The sequence below is a fragment of the Erythrolamprus reginae genome, chromosome 1 (genome assembly GCF_031021105.1).
Source record: "Erythrolamprus reginae isolate rEryReg1 chromosome 1, rEryReg1.hap1, whole genome shotgun sequence".
In the NCBI taxonomy this organism is placed as follows: domain Eukaryota; kingdom Metazoa; phylum Chordata; class Lepidosauria; order Squamata; family Dipsadidae; genus Erythrolamprus; species Erythrolamprus reginae.
In genome coordinates, this window is record NC_091950.1 from 405,791,405 (window position 1) to 405,809,522 (window position 18,118).

At 41.5% G+C, this 18,118-nt stretch overlaps 2 protein-coding genes across 2 annotated transcripts in view; one reads left to right on the plus strand and one right to left on the minus strand.

Moving 5' to 3' along the window:
• The window catches only part of MYBBP1A (MYB binding protein 1a), a 108,960-nt gene extending 99,050 nt beyond the window's left edge, over positions 1-9,910 (minus strand). Inside the window, exons 1-3 of the mRNA XM_070735224.1 lie at positions 9,674-9,910; positions 6,240-6,338; positions 2,791-2,874 (exon numbers count right to left, since the gene is read on the minus strand). Coding sequence (XP_070591325.1) covers positions 2,791-2,874; positions 6,240-6,338; positions 9,674-9,856 — 366 coding nt within the window. The 5' untranslated portion in view covers positions 9,857-9,910. The remainder of the gene's footprint in view (positions 1-2,790; positions 2,875-6,239; positions 6,339-9,673) is intronic.
• A 7,240-nt stretch (positions 9,911-17,150) lies between these two features.
• EIF4H (eukaryotic translation initiation factor 4H) overlaps positions 17,151-18,118 on the plus strand; it is a 29,724-nt gene continuing 28,756 nt past the window's right edge. Inside the window, exon 1 of the mRNA XM_070735227.1 lies at positions 17,151-17,270. Coding sequence (XP_070591328.1) covers positions 17,212-17,270 — 59 coding nt within the window. The 5' untranslated portion in view covers positions 17,151-17,211. The remainder of the gene's footprint in view (positions 17,271-18,118) is intronic.

The following is an 18,118-nucleotide window of genomic DNA, read 5'->3' on the forward strand; positions in this document are numbered from 1 at the left end:
TATCTACCGCTGCAACAAAAATGAACAGCAAGATTTGACAGCCACACCTTAAAGGGAAATATTTCTTCACCGAAAGGGTCGTTGGTTTATGGAATTCACTTCCAGAAGAGGTCATGACAGCTGTCAGCCTGGATAGCTTCAAGGCAGGATTAGACAGATTCATGGATGCAAAGCATATAGATGGTTATTGAAATGGATGTCCAAGTGCTGCCTCTATGTTGGTTGAGGCAGGCAGGATTCCCTTGAGTACCATTTGTTGGGGGTCAGGGGAAAGGGAGGGTCTTGCCTTCTCTTTCTGCTCAAGATCTCCGTTGACAATTGGTGGACCACTGTGTGACACAGAATGCTGGACTCGATGGGCTTTGGCCTGATTTAGCATGGCTCTTCTTATGTTCTTAAACAAAGCAATCTTTTTTCCTGGACTTCACAGATGACACCTAATCTCCAAAAATGCTGCATTTGGTTTAAGATGTTATGGAGAGGTGTTATTTCTACTACTTTTTGTGCATTGAATAAAGCAATACTTTTCAAGAGTAGGTTTCACTTTAAAAATTTTTGAAAAGAATGCCACAGAATTTATTATTATTATTATTTATTAGACTTGTATGCCGCCCCTCTCCAGGGACCTGGGGCGGCTCACTACAATGCAAACAATATGTATACAAATCTAATAGTTAAAACTATAAACTAAAATCCCATTAATTTAAAAAACAGTCAATTTACTCAATCACACCCACACATAACATTAATGGGGGGGGGGCATGCCTGGCAACATAGATGGGTCTTAAGGCTTTTGCTGAAGGCGAGGAGGGTGGGGGCAGTACGAATCTCTGGAGGGAGCTGATTCCAGAGGGCCGGGGCCGCCACAGAGAAGGCTCTTCCTCTAGGCCTCTAGGCCAAACAACATTGTCTGGTTGATGGGACCTAGAGAAGGCCAACTCTGTGGGACCTGATCGGTCGCTGGGATTTATGCGGCAGAAGGCGGTCCCATAAGTAATCTGGTCCGATGCCATGTAGGGCTTTATAGGTCATCATCAACACTTTGAATTGTGTCCAGAAACCAAGCGGCAGCCAATGCAGGCCGCGGAGTGTTGGAGAAACATGGGTGTATCTGGGAAGACCCATGACTGCTCGCACGGCCGCAAATTTGCAGCAAAGGGAGACAAATTTTGGCAAGCCACACTGCACAGCGATATAATTACAGAAACAGAAGACCATAAACAATGTTCTGTTGCACTGGATCCTAAACCCGTGTTCTCAAGCATTTACTCTCTCAGTGACCAACCAACTTCACAAGGAAGCCAGCTAGTCTCTCGGCAGATGGCCATTACAGAAAGAACAATTTCCCTCAAAGCTAAGAGCCACTGATCTCTACAACCTCCATGAATCGGTACAACATAGAAACATAGAAGACTGACGGCAGAAAAAGACCTCATGGTCCATCTAGTCTGCCCTTATACTATTTTCTGTATTTTATCTTAGGATGGATATATGTTTATCCCAGGCATGTTTAAATTCAGTTACTGTGGATTTACCAACCACGTCTGCTGGAAGTTTGTTCCAAGGATCTACTACTCTTTCAGTAAAACAACCCTTCAACTAGTGATTATGCTGTGGCCAATAAGGAAATTTAGGTCTTCCTAGATTAGATAATTGATTTCCCACGTTTTGAGAGTAGGAATTCCTAAAAAAAACCCTTTTTTTCAAATCTTCTACAAATTTGGGCCTTCCCTCAAACTAACTGTCATGGCAGAGGTGGGTTAAGTAGAATGACCACAGCCTCTGAATCTGTTTGTGCATAGCAATGGCATTTAGACTTATATACCGCTTAACAGTGCTTTTACAGCCCTCTCTAAGTGGTTTACAGAATCAGCTATTGCCTGAGGGTGCTGCAAAGTCCCTGAGGGGAACGATGTCTTCAGAGGGACTTAGAGCAACCCCAGCCATGGGGGGTCACTCACGAATGCCAATCCTAGAAAGAAGACTTGGACACATCTCTCTCTGGGTGAAATGACACAGTATTGACCTGTGCACCTCCTTTTATTGGGGGAATATGCAAATGGGAATGATTACACATACATGTCAAGTGATATACAAACATCCAATAACGTAACTCTAAGATATGACACAACTTCCGAGTCCTTCCTATCTCCATATGGCACGTAACCAGTTTTCCACTGAACAAATGTCTCTCATGGCCAATTTCCTGGGACCTTTTGTTGTTAACACAGCTATCTCCTGTTTACCACAAAGCAAGGTCTTTTATCACAGTCTTCGTCCTGTTTATCCCAGGCAATGTAAATTGCATCCTTTGATCACACAGTTCTTTTCTTGCTGACACATTCTTGTTATCCGAGGAGAGTTGCTTGAACCGTTTTATGGCCAGTCACTTCCTTAAGCAGATTTCACCAGAAATGCAGACTCACTATGTGACCTACGTGCAGTCCTGTCCTGGCTAATGGAATCGGAGTGTATAAGGCATTTATTGTTAGAAGTCCAGATATAGTGTAATCCTATCCTAACATGCTATGGCAGCTACAATTGCCGCCAACAATCTGGGTCCTCATTTTACCCACCTTGGAAAGATAGGTGGCTGACTCAACCTTGAGCCGGGAGTGAGATCTGAATTGCTGAACTACAGCTACATGAATTGCCCAATCTGAAGTACCACGTAAGGCCATTTTAAAAATTGATTATTATTATCTTTTTAACTTTCAGTAAGCCCCCCCTGACATTTTGGTGAGTGGACATTCTTAAAAACTGAAATTATAAACAAATCAACAGTCTCACCTTCTTCACTCTACCGAGATCATATTTTTCCTTAATCTGTTGCAGAACTGCCAAGAGATTCAGCTCCTCAAAAACTTGCAATACCTAGGAAAGAAAACATTCAGAATAAATTGGGGGAAAGATCAAAAGCAACATGAGAAAATATTATTTGACTGAAAGAGTAGTAGATGCTTGGAACAAACTTCCAGCAGACGTGGTAGATAAATCCACAGTAACTGAATTTAAACATGCCTGGGATAAACATATATCCATCCTAAGATAAAATACACGAAATAGTATAAGGGCAGACTAGATCGACCATGAGGTCTTTTTCTGCCGTCAGACTTCTAGGTTTCTAAATTATAGAACATTCAGAATAAATTACAGGGCCACTCTTGAAAAAGCAAGGTATTTTTTGATTCCTACTCTTCACCTGTGTGCCAAACCTGTGATTACATTTACAGTTCCCACCTTTTTGGTAAAAAACATTTCTTTTCTTCTAAAACAGTGGTTCTCAGCTTTTCTAATGCTGCGACCGCTTAATACAGTCCCTCATGTTGTGATGACCCCCAACCATAAGTCTAGCGCCAATTCTCCCAATAGAGCTTTAAGCTGATTGGCAAGAAGGTCAGAGGGACACCCCCACTGTAAACGCCTGATTGGTCGGATTGTAAAAATATGTTCCAAGGCGCCAGAATAGAAGCTTTAGTTCCTAACACTATGGGAAATTTGTCTTTCTCGTGGTTTTAGGTGATCCCTGTAAAATGGTCATTCAACCCCCAAAGGGGTCCCAACTCCCTGTTTGAGAACCACTGTTCTAAAAGTTCTGTCTGAGCTCGTATATCACTAAGATTACGGCAAGCCTCCAGTTTGGTAATTTGTTGGCTGGATGAGGAAGTCATGTTTCACTTAAATTGTCTCTGAAAGGCAGAAATGACAACTGTTGTGAAGAATAAAGAATTAACCTTGGTAGAACCAGAGAATAAGAGATCTTCCCAAGCATTCATAATGATAGCTCCTCACAAGGGAACTGTAAAACAGCAATGTCCCTTAGTTGTAAGCACCAGAAGTCAAGGGAGATAAATAAGGAATATGCCAGCTAAACTCAATTTCTAATCAAATTCAGAAAAGTTCAATTGAACTACCTTATATGGCTATTAGAAACCTTCAAAAGAAACAGCTTAATTTGAAAGCTGGTGAGTTTTATCTTCTTTGGATTTAAGGAATTTTAAACAGATGTTCAAGAGTTTAACGCACGAATCCCAGCGGCCGATAAGGCCCCACAGAGTTGGCCTTCTCCGGGTCCCGTTGACCAAACAATGTCGTTTGGCGGGCCCCAGGGGAACAGCCTTCTCTGTAGCGGCCCCGGCCCTCTGGAACCAACTCCCCCCAGAGATTAGAACGGCCCCCACCCTCCTTGTCTTTCACAAATTACTTAAGACCCACCTTTGTCGCCAGGCATGGGGGAGTTAAGTTATCCTTTCCCCCTAGGCTATTACAAGTTATGCATGGTATGTTTGTGTTTATGTTTGGTTTTTTATAATAAGGGTTTTTTAGTTGTTTTTATTAATTGGATTGTTCATGTTGTTTTACCACTGTTGTTAGCGGCCCCGAGTCTGCGGAGAGGGGCGGCATACAAATCCAATAAATAATAATAATAATAATAATAATAATAATAATAATAATAATAATAACAACAACAACAACAACTTAGAATTGACAAAAAGGGGGGAAAAGATTTTTAGAAAGTTTTAAATGGCCTGGGAAACCTGAGAGATTTGGAATATTGATTATTTGTGCTGTAGGATATAAAAAAGCAAATATATAATTAAATAATATGCCTGTAGGAGATGACTGAAATGGAACTACAGTGATCCCTCGATTTTCGCGATCTCGTTCTTCGTGAAACGCTATATCACGATTTTTCCCACCCGATGACGTCACTCTCTTCCTTCCTTTCTCATCTTTCTTTCTCTCTCTCTTTCTCTATCTTGCTTCTTCCTCTCTCACACTCTCTTCCTCCCTCTCTCATCTCTTTCTTTCCTTCTCTCTCTTTCTCTATCTCTCCCCCTCTTGCTGGCGGGCGGCGGGCGGGCGGCGGGCGGGCAAGCGGGGGCATCAGCGAGGAAGACCCAGGGAAGGTTCCTTCGGCCGCCCAGCAGCTGATCTGCTCGGCAGCGCAGCGAGGAGCCGAATCGGGGTTTCCCCTTTGCGTGGGCGGCGGGGAAACCCCGATCTTCGTCTGCTCGCTGCTGCTGCGCTGCCGAGCAGATCAGCTGCTGGGTGGCCGCAGCAGCAGCGAGCAGACGAAGATCGGGGTTTCCCCGCCGCCCACGCAAAGGGGAAACCCCGATTCGGCTCCTCGCTGCGCTGCCGAGCAGATCAGCTGCTGGGCGGCCGAAGGAACCTTCCCTGGGTCTTCCCCGCCACCCACGCAAACTCCACCATCTGCGCAAGCGCAGCCATGAAAAAAGGGCGCGCATGCGCAGATGTTGTTTTTACTTCCGCAACCCTACATCGCGAAAAATCGATTATCGCGAGGGGTCTTGGAATGGAACCCTCGCGATAATCGAGGGATCACTGTAAACCCATATTAGGAACTGAGGCTTGATGAAGTTTGCAAATGAACACTAGAGGGAACTAAAGGACCAGGCAAAAAAAACTTGGCTAAGCTAGTTATAATTTTTTAGTTGTCTCAAATAATCCTTCAAAAATGGACTAAGGTATTAATAACCTATATCTCAAAAATGATACAAAATTCAAGAAACATTTCATGAGAATTTTTTAAATAAAAAATAGATATCATAGAATTTAAGGTACAGAAGGCAACAAAACTTACTTTATCAAAATGGAAATACAAACAATAACATCAAGACAATTATACGGACATGGAATAGCTATGCCAAGAAATCCTGGATGATACCTTTCTATGGATTTTACAAAAGAGACTGGTGAAAACTTTGAAGCCTTTTTTTGAATGTCAATGGTCGATGAAAGATCTAATCTTACAACGCCATTGAAATTATTTAAAGAATAAAAGGAAGGTATATAAAGTTGGACTATTTGATCAGAGATAAACAATATGTTTTGTGTTCTGGTAAATCATAATGGATGTTTTCCTGAAATAGGACTGAAAAGCGGATGACTCTCGGACTACGTATGGATAAAAGTGACATTTGGGAAATAAGAGGGATTGTAATTTTAAAAGAGGGTAAAAAGTTACTGCAGTAACTTATGCTTGATGTCATAAAGGCTGGAAGCTTTTTCTTTATTATTCTTTTTGTTTATTTTTTTGTTTTTATTTCCTTTGCACCTTCGGAGAGTTTCTTTGACTTTTCTTTTTCCTTCCAGTTTAATTTATATTAGCTTTTACTATGTTTACCAAAAATGTCAATAAAACTAAATATAATTCCCCCCCCCTCTCTCTCTCTGTGAGTGTGTGTGTGTGTGTTTCACCGAGGAACACCAACCTGTGCCAATGCCAAACTGAATCCAGGACGGGCCGTTTCTCGAGTTGCTCCCAATCCATCAATCAAACGCTTCAATGTATACTTTAAAAACTCATCATCCTAAAAGAAATCGGAAAGACATTCAAAGGAAATAAATTGGCAAGGAAATTGGGTTTACCAACCATACTACGTCATTACAGCTTCTTGGCTTTTAATATGCTACAACTCATCCAATTCAATTTTATTCAATTAATCAAGCAACCCACATAGTAGGGAGATTTATGTGCAAGATTAAAAAGATTCTATTTTAATACTAAAAGCAAGTTTCACAAATGCTGCATTGCAGTGACTTAATCTTCGACCATTTCTCCCCGGTAACGTTTGCAAAATATGGGTAGAAATGAAAGATCCTGGGGAAGAATTAAATTAAGATTTTTTAAATCAATCATAATAGAATAGAATAGAATTCTATTCTAATCTATTCTATTCTAATTCTTTTCAATACAATAGTGTTGGAAACCGAGTCTACAGAGAGTCGGGGCCGCCACAGAGAAGGCTCTCCCCCTGGGTCCCGCCAGACAGCATTGTTTAGTTTGGTGTTTTTCAACCAGTGTGCCGTGAAACATGGTCTGGTGTGCCACGAAGAAGGAAGCTCAGGTTCCAGTCTCGCAACTTTTTGCTGAGAGAGCGAGAGAGAGAGAGAGAAAAAGAAAGCAAGAGAGAGAGAGAAAGACAGAGAAAGAAAGCAAGAGAGAAAGAGAGAGAAAAAGAGAGTGAGAGAAAGCAAGAGAGAGAAAGAAAAGAGAAACAGAGAAAGCAAGAGTGATAGAGAGAGAAAGCAAGAGAGAGAGAAAGCAAGAGAGAGAGAGAGAAAAGGAGAGGAAGGGAGAGAGAAATGAGCAAAAAGGGGAGGAAAAAAGAGAAATGAGAAAATGATTGAGACAGAGAATGAGAGGAAAGAGAGAGAAACAAAAGAGAGAGAAGTGACTCTTAATTTAAAGCATATGATAAAAAGCACCCAAAGAATAAGAGAGAACCCCCCCCCAACCCTCACCTGTTTTTGGAAATGGTTCAAGAGTGTGTATACACACACAAGGGTGGGGAGGAGACGGATGGAAAAGGAGAGGAGAGTGTCTTAGGGTGTCATTTTGGTTGGTGGTGTGCCCCAGGATTTTAAAATGTAAAAAGTGTGCCGCGGCTCAAAAAAGGTTGAAAATCACTGGTTTAGTCGACGGGACCCGGAGAAGACCAACTCTGTGGGACCTAACCGGTTGCTGGCATTCATGCGGCAGAAGGCGGTCTCATAGATAACCTGGTCCGGTGCCATGAAGGGCTTTATAGGTCATAACCAACACTTTGAATTGTGACCAAAAACTGATCGGCAACCAATGCAGACTACGGAGTGTTGGTGTAACATGGGCGTATTTGGGAAAGCCCATGATTGCTCTTGCAGCTGCATTCTGCACGACCTGAAGTTTCCGAACACTTTTCAAAGGTAGCCCCATGCAGAGAGCATTACAGTAGTCGAGCCTCGAGGTGATGAGGGCCTTTTGTAACCTTTTGCAATCTTTTGACAAGTAAAAGCAATGGGGGAAATGACAGTCACTTCACAATGTTACTAACTAAAGAACTGCAGGGATTCACTTAACAACTATGGTTTTTAAAAAACAGGGCAAAACTCAGTTCGCAACAGAAATTTTGGGCTCAATTGTGATCACTAAGTTGAGGACTACCCGTACCACAATCTGTTTTAAATCTTCCTGATCACTTGAACTGTCTGAACTGAAAGAAATTTTTAAATCCTTTTTTTTCCAGATATTGCTATCAGGGGGGAAAAAGTTTTTTAAAATTTTGTTTATACTGAGCAGTTTACCTGATTCGATGACTGATATAAGGATGCCCTAAAAATGACAATACTCCTTATATTTTTTTAAACCACTAGTGAGCATGTATCCTAAAAGAATTTGAAAAAGAAGCTTTTTGGGAGGGTGATCTTTCCCACTAGACTCATGACAACCATGTAAAAGGAGAAATTCCATATAGTTGCTTCAAATGAGTGGCAAATAAATATAATAGCCTGCCAGACGTACCAGATTAAGAGGGTGGGGTGGGGTATCCAAGTATTAATCTGCTCTACACCAGGAGAGTTCCCTGGATTGGTTTATATCAGCCACCCTTAACCCTAGAGCTAACATGGAGCAATGGTGAGGGTGCTGGACTAGGAGTAGAGAAAGCCAGTTTGTACTCATCCTTGACCACTATAGTTCCCAAGGTGGCTTGGGGCCAACTGCATTCTCTTGGAATTGTCGGAAATGGTGCAGGAGGGTTGGACTAGATGACCTACAAGTTCCCTTCCAACTCTGTTACTCTGTATTCTCTCAGCCCATCTACCTCACAGGGTTGCTGTTGTGGGGACAAATAGAAGAGAGTACATGTGTGAGCAAGATGTATGAACTAGTATAGTGGCTGAGGGTAAGAATAGGATAAATAGTGTATGTCAACCGTGGCAACTTTAAAGTATTTGGACTTCAACTCCCAGAACTCCCCAGCCAGTTAGAAGCTGAAATCCAAATATCCTAAAGTTGACAAACCACTGCCTCAGGGATAAATCCAGAATAGGATTATGATTGGGATTGGGATTGGAATAGAATAGAATAGAATAGAACAGAACAGAATCAAATCCTTTATTGGCCCAGTGTGATTGGACACACAAAGAATTTGTCTTTGGTGCTCTCAGTGCAAATAAGATACACTTGTCAAGAATCATGAGATACAACACTTAATGATTGCCATAGGGGTCAAATAACCAATCAGGAAACAATCAATATTAATTTAAAAACTTAAGAATACAAGCAACAAGTTACAGTCATAAGTGGGAGGAGATGGGTGATAGGAATGTTGAGAAAAAACCAGTAGAAATAGTAGTGCAGACTTAGTAAATAGTTTTACAGTGTTGAGGGAATTATTTGTTTAGCAGAGTGATGGTGTTGGGGGGAAACTATTTTTGTGTCTAGTTGTCTTGGTGTGCAGTGCTCTGTAGCGACCTTTTGAGGGTAAGAGTTTAATTTAATTTGTCAAGTACATATTGGAAGCACACAAAGAAATAACACTACAGGTATATACTGTACATGATATTGGTGCTAATATCTGGAGGTTTTTTAAGACAGGACATTTGTCTGAAATGATATAAGAACAAGGGGGTTAGGCTAGACCAGGGATAGGCAAAGTTGGCTCTTCTAATACTTATGGACTTCAACTCCCAGAATTCCTGAGGCAATCATGCTAGCGCAGGAATTCTGGGAGTTGAAGTCCATATGTCATAGAAGAGCCAACTTTGCCTACCCCTGGACTAGTTGACCGCCAAGGTCCCTTTTCAACCCTGATAATTCCGCTATTTATGCTCTCTGCAACAGCCCGCACTTTCCCCCGGGGAACAACGCCCATCTATGCCTTACTTTCTTGTTTTCCTGCAAGTAGTTCAGCAGCCCCTCCGTGGCCTTCAAACGGATCGCCTGATCGGGCTTGGCGATGTCCCAGAAATAATCCAGAAACTGCCGACTCTGCCCCAGGAGCCTGGCCGGCTGCGAAATGGAAGCCGAAGCCGCCCGCCCGCTCTTCGGGCTGCCATCGCCAGCCATGCTGGTTTCTGCGAAGGCTGCGGCACGTGGAAAAGCCCCCGTGATGCACCGGAGGAAGCACGTGGAAACCTCCCCTTCCGGGTTCAAGGAGGGGGGGGGGGAACGTGCTGCATCCCGCTTCCTTTCCCACGTACCTAGTAGACATCCTCGCTCGGAGATATTGGCCTCAAGGGAGCCTGATCTTTGGCCTCCGTGTCACCCTTTCCCGAGCCGTAATTCTCGAAATCCTGGGAACTCCAACTCCTATGGTCCTCAGCCGGTGGTGATTGGAGAAACGGACCTTCAGCGGTGGTTTTAGCCCAGGGTTTTTAAAGTTGTGTGGACTTCCAATTCCCAGAATTGATTGGTTGGTTGGTTGGTTGGTTGGTTGGTTGGTTGGTTGGTTGGTTGGTTGGTTGGTTGGTTGGTTGGTTGGTTGGTTGGTTGGTTGGTTGGTTGGTTGGTTGGTTGGTTGGTTGGTTGGTTGGTTGATTGATTTTGTCCAATACGCAATGAGGGTTTTAGTGGGTATACACATAGTAAAATACATAATGAAGGTTATAGAGGATATACTCATAGTAAAATATATCTAAGAAAGAATAGAAGAAAAGATATAGGAATAAAACATCAATGAAAAAAATAGAAGAAGAGATATAGGAATAGAAGAATGGTATAGGAGAGCAATAGGACGGGACGGAAGGCACTCTAGTATCAAAGACACAAAACTGTTGTAAAGAAGGAAATTATATAAATTTACAATTTTTTTACATGTGTAATAAAAATTTCAATAAAAAAGAAAAGAAAACGTTTAGCTTCTCTTCCAAGAAGCATCTTCTCTACCTTGCTGATCTGAGAAATGATGGATTTGGAATAGTTTTCTGTACATTGTGTCTCACCAATTTTTTAATGGGAGAGACACTCTTCATCTGGTTTCTTTGACGAGATCTGTCCAGTATGATGAACGTCTGGCATAGCTTTCATCCTCCCGAGAACATGCAAATCCCACAAGGTAATATCTATTATTACTATGTCTTTTTATCCTAACTTTTTATATTTAATTCAAGGCAACAAACATACCCAATGCTCCTTCCTTTTTTGCCCCAACATCATTGGGTTGGACTGAGAGAGAGGGACTAGCTCTAAGTCACCCAACAAGTATTTGTGCCACCTAGAACTCACATTCACCTGGTTTTCAGACTATTTCGGCATTTATTGATACCTGGGTTTTGATAGAGGAAATCAATGAAACTGCTGAAGGAGTTTAAAGCTGTGAGTAAAATCGAAAGAAAGAAAGAATGAATCACTGCTGGTTTGGTGAGCGGTGGTAAGTTTCTGCTACCGGTTCTAAAGAAATTTCCATACTGCTTCTAAAGGTCTGAACTGGCAGCATGGCTTCAAAATGTTGTACTTCTTGATGAATGTATTTTATTCTCCTTATGTACACTGAAAGCATATACATCTAGGACAAATTCCTTGTGTGTCCAATAACACTTGGCCAATAAAGAATTCTATTTTATTCTATTCTATATAAAAAGATTCAGATTAACATATTGATTACTGAGAAGATTCTATAGAAATACTATATGATGAATACAGTCTGAAGAATGAGCGAAGACTAAAGTTTAAACCCTCAACTTTGTAACAACAAAATTCAAGGAAAATTTCAAGCAGATGTTTCACCTATATTTATTTATTTGGATTTGGATTTATTTGTTTGTTTGTTTGGATTTATATGCTACCCCCATTCCCAAAGAACTCTGGGCGGTTTACAACCAAATACACATAAAGCACAATGTAAGACGCAATATTTACAGAAATACAGTAGTAATTTTTGAAACATATGTTCTGTAGCATTTATCTGAATTTTCCCTGGATTCCTGCAAATTCTGGATTGTAATCAGAGGCTTGCCCCTAATTCTGCCTTTTTTCATAAAAAGATGAAATATTTTATGTCTCCTTCAGAGAGAGGGGTTAGGATATCTGTGTAGGTATTCGTCAACTAACAGACTTATTTTCCAATTTATTCATCTAGTTTACTTCAAAGAATCTTTAGAAAAAAGATGCAATAAAAAAAATTATGAATGGTATATAGATAACCTTTGACTTATGACCACAATTGAGCCCAGCGTTTCTGTTGCTAAGTAAGACAGTTAAGTGAGCTTTGCTCCATCTTACAATCTTTCCTGTCATAGTTGTTTAGTGAATCACCGCAGCTCTTAAGTTAGTAACACAGTTGTTAAGTGAATCTGGCTTCTTAACCATTGACCTTGTCAGATTTCAAAAGATGATAACATAGCAATAGCATTTAGACTTATATACCCCTTCACAGTGCTTTACAGCTCTCTCTAAGCAGTTTAAAGAGAGTAAACATATTTATAAATTTATTTTATTTATTTATTTTGTCCAACGCAAAATAATACACAATGAAGCAGTGTTCCCTCTAATTTTTTTTTGGGGTGGGCGGAAAAGTATAGTGCCTGAGCGGCAGTCCCTTCGGAACTGGGCGGCACAGAAATAATAAATAAACAAACAAACAAACAAATAAACAAAAAACCCACCCTGTTTTGCCTCAGAGAATTTCAAAATAAAATACTGTACTGTGTGTCTATAACAGTGAGCTCATAATAGGGCAACTCTATCAATATCAAAATGCCACTTAAATAGTTGAGCTAGTTTCAAACTAGATTTTGATTTTCTTTCTCTCTTCCTTACTCCCATTCTTTTTCTTTCTCTTTTCCTTCCTCTCTTTTTTCTGTCTGTTTCTCTCTCTTCCTCTCTTCCTCTCTCTCTCCTTCCCTCTCACTCTTTCCCTCTCGGCTTCTGGGCAGGTTTGGAAAACTCTGAGTTGATAATGATTTTTAAGTGAGCGATTGCTCACTGCTCAGCTTAGAGGGAACTATGCAATGAAGGTTATAGAGGTTATACTCGAGTAAAATATATTAGAGAAAGAATAGAAGTGAAAATTTAGGAATAGAATAGAATATATCAATCAACTGCGGGAACTGGGCATGGATAGCCTAGAGAAAAGGAAGGCCAGAGCGGACATGATAGCAGTCTACAGGTATACGAGAGGTTGCCACAGAGAGGAGGGGATCACTTTATTCTCCAGGGCACTGGAGGGCCAGACGAGGAACAATGGCTGGAAGCTGACCAAGGAGAGATTCAACCTGGAAATAAGGAAGAACTTCCTGATGGTCAAAACGATCAACCAGTGGAACAACCTACCAGCGGACGTTGTGAACTCCAATACTCTGGACATTTTAAAGAGGAAATTGGACTGCCATTTGGCTAGGATGCTATAGGGTTCCTGCTTAGGCAGGGGGTTGGACTTGATGACCCGCAGGGTCCCTTCCAACTCTAACAATAAATAAATAAAATAAATAAAAATTAGAGAATAGAAGGATATTATGAGAGTAGTATAAGAATAGAATAGAAGAATAGTAAATACGATATAGGAGATATAGGTAAGATAATAGGACGGGATGGGAGGCACGCTAGTGCACATGCACACCACTTACTGACCTCTTAGGAATCTGGATTAGGAATTTTAGGAATCCCCCAACAATCTGGATCCTCATTTTACCGGCCTTGGAAGGATGGAAGGCTGAGTCAACCTTGAGCCTGATGAGATTCGGTCTGCCAGACTACTGGCAGCTGGTGATCAGCAGAAGTACAGTACTGTAACTTGCAGTACTCTAACCACTACACCACTGCACCACTAGATCCCAGGACCCTATAATCATGATAAATATGAATTAGTTGCCATATAGGGTCTGAATTTTAATCACGTGACCATGGGGATGCTGCAACAATCATAAGTGTGAAAAAGTCAGAAGTCACTTTTTTCAATGCCATTGTAACTTTGAATGGCCCCTAGCCAAATTATCTTAAGTCTAGGACTATCATTGTGTACGCCAAAGATCATTACCTCATAAAATCATAAGGTTGGAAGGTGTCTTGGAGACCTTTTAGTTCAATTCTCAACCCCAGGCTATATTTTTTGTTTATTTATTAACTGAATTTATATACCTACCCACCTCACAAAACAATAAAAATATTAAAATATTTTTAAAGTATTAAAAAAGTCCTTATTAAAAAGAAATTCTTTTAAAAAACAAAGTATAGTGGTACTTCTACTTAAGAACACCTCTACCTAAGAACTTTTCTAGATAAGAACCGGGTGTTCAAGATTCTTTTTGCCTCTTCTTAAGAAACATTTTCTACTTAAGAACCCAAGCCCGGAAAAATTTCCCAGGAAATTTGAGAGCGGCACGAAGACCCGGCCAGCTTCCTGCCATTCCCCCTGGGTTTCTCTCTCTGACGCAGTGGGTTGTTTTTTTGTTTGTTTGTTTGTTTAGTCCAATACACAATGAGGGTTTTTGTGGGTATATATCTATATACACATAGTAAAATACATGATAAAGGTTATAGAGGAGATACTCATAGTAAAATATATCTAAGAAATAATAGAAAAGAAGGTATAGTAATAGAACATATCAATGAAAGAATAGGAGAAGAGATATAGGAATAGAAGAAAGGTATAGGAGATATAGGAGAGCAATAGGACGGGATGGAAGGCACTCTAGTATGCACTTGTACTCGCCCCTTACTGACCTCTTAGGAATCTGGATAGGTCAACCGTAGATAATCTAAGGGTAAAGTGTTGGGGATTTGGGGATGACACTATGGAGTCCGGTAATGAGTTCCACGCTTCGACAACTCGATTACTGAAGTCATATTTTTTACAGTCAAGTTTGGAGCAGTTAATATTAAGTTTAAATCTGTTGTGTGCTCTTGTGTTGTTGTGGTTGAAGCTGAAGTAGTATGGGAGGCAGCCTCGCACCGGGTGCATGGGAGGCACGTGCTCCTCACCGTCTCAGTCCCTTTTTTTTTTAAGCCTTAAAGTTTTGGATTTTTTTTTATTCCCCTCCCCTTTTTCCTTCTTCCTCCTCCTCCGCCTCCCTCCCAAATCCCAAGCTTTTATTTCTTTCCTATTGGGTTTGCACGTATTATTTGTTTTTACATTGATTCCTATGGGAAAAATTGCTTCTGCTTACAAGCTTTTCTACTTAAGAACCTGGTCACGGAATGAATTAAGTTCTGAAGTAGAGGTACCACTGTATTTTATCAAACCCCACTGAGAGAGTAAATATATCAACCACAGTAGAGCCATCTCTGAATGTCACTTGATTTCCTGGGGCCCCCCAAGCCTGCTAACATATTTAGCCTTGAGGGACTTTCAAAAGGATAGCCGGTATCCTCCAATCATCCCAAATAAATGGCTTTAATTTTTGATAACCTGAGCAATGGGCAAAAGCAGCCCCATGAGATTCTGCTGGAAACAAGACATGGAATTGGTCTGCATTAAAGGAAATCCTAACATTTGTTGGAAAATGACAATACTTCTGTGCCACAATCCTGAGAAATATTCCAATAGAAAAAGTATATATTTTAAATCCAGTTATTGTTGTCTACTTTGACTGACAGCAGGATTTCAAGGATTAAGTTCCCCCATTCTTCTAAACTTTATATGTCACTTTATATGCAAAACTAAGGTAAACGTACTCTCAAACCTGCTTAGCTGATGAGGCAAAAGCACAAATATAACATCATAAAATAAAATGACAATGAGATCGCACTTTTTTCCCCCCAAGCTAACCTTCTGTGTATAATTTTGGGAGTGATGGTTTTATTTTCTTTTTCCCTTTTCAATCACAATTTTAATGAAGTTATTTCTTTACGGTATTGAAGTCATTCCTGTAATTGAATGTTCCTCGTTTTTAATGATGAAAACAGGAGGGTTGTTTTATGAATAAATAACGGAGGGCAACAAAAATAGCATAGAACAATGGTAACACATAAGTAAAGGTAATCGGAAACCGTCCAGCAACATACACATTTATTTATTTATTTTGTCAAGTACCTATTGGTAGTATACAAAGATAGAACAAAGCGCATATACATGATACTAGTAAGAGAGAAACATTAGGACGGGATGGTAAGCGTGCTGGTGCACTTATGCACGCTCCTTGCTGACCTCTTAGGAATCGGGAGAGGTCAACAGTGGATAGTCTAAGGGTAAAGTTTGGGGCATTAGGTCAGTGTTTCCCAACCTTGGCAACTTGAAGATATCTGGACTTCAACTCCCAGAATTCTGGGAGTTGAATTCCAAATATCTTCAAGTTCCCAAGGTTGGGAAACACTGCATAAGGTAATGATGCTACAGAGTCAGGTAGTGAGTTCCATGCATTAACTACTCGGTTACTGAAGTTATATTTCCTTCAGTAAAGTTTGGAGTGGTTTACTTTCTGTTGTGTGCTTGTGTGTTGTTGTGGTTGAAGCTGAAGTAGTCATTGACAGGAAGGACATTGTAGCAGATGGGTTTATGGGCTATGCTTAGGTCGTCTTTAAGGCGATGTAGTTCTAAGCTTTCTAAACCTAGGATTGTAACTGTGGTTGCATAGGGTATTCAGTTGCGAGTGGAGGAGTGGAGGGCTCTTCTAGTAAAGTATCTCTGGTGCGGGTTCCAGACAGATGAGCTGTATTCAAGGATTGGTCTGGCAAAAATTTTGTATGCTCTGCTTAGTGTGAGATTACCGGAGCAAAAATTACATAGGATTAGGTTTCTCTTGAAGCTTTTTTGGCAATGTTGTTGCAATGGGCTTTGGCACTTAGATCATTTGCTGCTCCGAGTCTCTGGAGAGGGGTGGCATACAAATCTAATTAATAATAATAATAATAATAATAATAATAATAATAATAATAATAATAATATAATAATAATAATTTGATATCAATATTCCAAGACCTTTTACAGTGTGAGGGTTGTCTGTAAAGTTTTATTTATTCAGCTTGTATTTGTGTTCTGACTCTTTTTGCTAATGTATAGGACAGAACATTTCTTGTGCCTGTGCATTTTAAACTTGGAACAAGACACTTTATGGAAAATCTGCTTTATTGGCCCTTGATTGGGATAAATAAATAAATACGTCGCTTCGGGGTTGTTTTTTTGCCCCCTCTATCTACCCCGCTTTCTAAATCAGATCAGGTAAGTGGGAAACGCTTATATACCCGACCCCAAGCCCCAACATGTGCTCTGCCTCTCTCCACACCTCAAAATGAAAACCTCTTTCCTGTCTCACGAGGTTACTTACGCCTCGCTCTTTTTTTTTCTTTTCCCCCTGTCGCTTTTCAAATCAGGCAAACGCCGAGGGCAACTCTCGCCGCCGCCTGCAAGGCGCAGGCGCAGGAGGAGGCTCGACTTCAGGCGGCGCGACGGGCAGCCCCTCCGTCGGGCCCGCTATATAAACGGCGCGGGGTCCTGCAGCGCGCGCTCGCGCTCGGGGGAGGCTGAGGCGGCAGGAGCGGCGGCAGCAATGGCGGATTTCGATGCTTATGACGACCAGGCCTATAGTAGCTTCGGGGGCGGCCGCGGGTGAGACGGGCTGAGGCGGGCGACCGGGAAACGTAGGGGACGGGCGCTCTGCCGGCCGGAGGAGGGATAGATATACTTCGCCCGGGCACCGAGGCTTGAGGAGAGACATGGGCGACCTCGCCCCCCGTTGGGGAGGGAGCGACGCGGGAAGCGGGGATTGTGATGTGAGGGGAAAGGGGGACCAGGCCGAGCGTATTCGTGACCAAGATCGGTGCGTCTTTGGATGAGGAGCGAGCAACCTCTGCAGAGACCGAAAGGTTAAAAATGCGAGGCAGAAGCGGGAAAATCCTTCGGCTTTTTAAAGTTGATGAACGAGGGTGGGTGGGTTGAAAGAGGAGGAGGGTCCTGAGAAGGAATGCTTGGTATTACATCCAGGAGAAACGAGGACCATGGTCTTTAACAGATATAGTCTTTTTAACAGTCGCTTTCATTGTGGATTAGTCGCCGCCCGACAAAAAGGTAAATTAACGAGGGTGTGAAGGCACCCTTGATCTGCTAACCCAGCGCCTCCAGTTGTGTGTGCTTTCAACTCCCCTAATCGCCAGATGAGGTGTCTGTTCTTGATGGAAAGACTTAATGAACTAAATCTGCATAGTGTGGGGGACAGAAGGGAAAGGGGGGACATGATCGAAACATTTAAATATGTTAAAGGGTTAAATAAGGTTCGGGAGGGAAGTGTTTTTAATAGGAAAGTGAACACAAGAACAAGGGGGCACAATCTGAGATTAGTTGGGGGAAAGATTAGAAGTAAGGTGAGAAAATATTATTTGACTGAAAGAGTAGTAGATGCTTGGAACAAATTTCCAGCAGATGTGGTTGGTAAATCCACAGTAACTGCATTTAAACAT